Source organism: Penaeus monodon, chromosome 15, assembly GCF_015228065.2.
Source record: "Penaeus monodon isolate SGIC_2016 chromosome 15, NSTDA_Pmon_1, whole genome shotgun sequence".
Classification (NCBI taxonomy): Eukaryota; Metazoa; Arthropoda; class Malacostraca; order Decapoda; family Penaeidae; genus Penaeus; species Penaeus monodon.
This window is the reverse complement of record NC_051400.1, coordinates 49,796,858-49,797,154: the sequence shown is the minus strand read 5'-3', so window position 1 is coordinate 49,797,154 and position 297 is coordinate 49,796,858. Positions and strand designations below refer to the sequence as shown.

At 47.5% G+C, this 297-nt stretch overlaps 1 protein-coding gene across 1 annotated transcript in view; it reads right to left on the bottom strand.

The window, feature by feature from the left end:
- LOC119582390 (adenylate cyclase type 2-like) overlaps positions 1–297 on the bottom strand; it is a gene marked incomplete in the record, with an annotated part of 138,831 nt that overhangs the window by 27,154 nt on the left and 111,380 nt on the right. The window contains 1 exon segment of the mRNA XM_037930603.1: positions 54–203. Coding sequence (XP_037786531.1) covers positions 54–203 — 150 coding nt within the window.

Here is a 297-nt window from a genome sequence, read left to right as displayed (position 1 = left end):
TGACAACAACCCCCTTGGCTACTCAAGCTTCGTCCCCCGCTCCTCCTCCTCACCTCAGCAGACTCGTCGAACTTGCCGAAGAGATCGTTCAGCATCTCAACCAGCTGATCCACGCTGAGCTTGGTCGTCAGTGGAGTGAAGTTGACGATGTCCGCGTAGAGAATGGAGACCATTTCGTGGCGGTTGACGTAAAGATTCCTGCATTAAGGGGATTTTAATGTTATTACTAGTACTGTATATGATTACATACAAATAGGCGATAAGGCATTGGCCAATAGTTATTGCGAATGTTTGTGT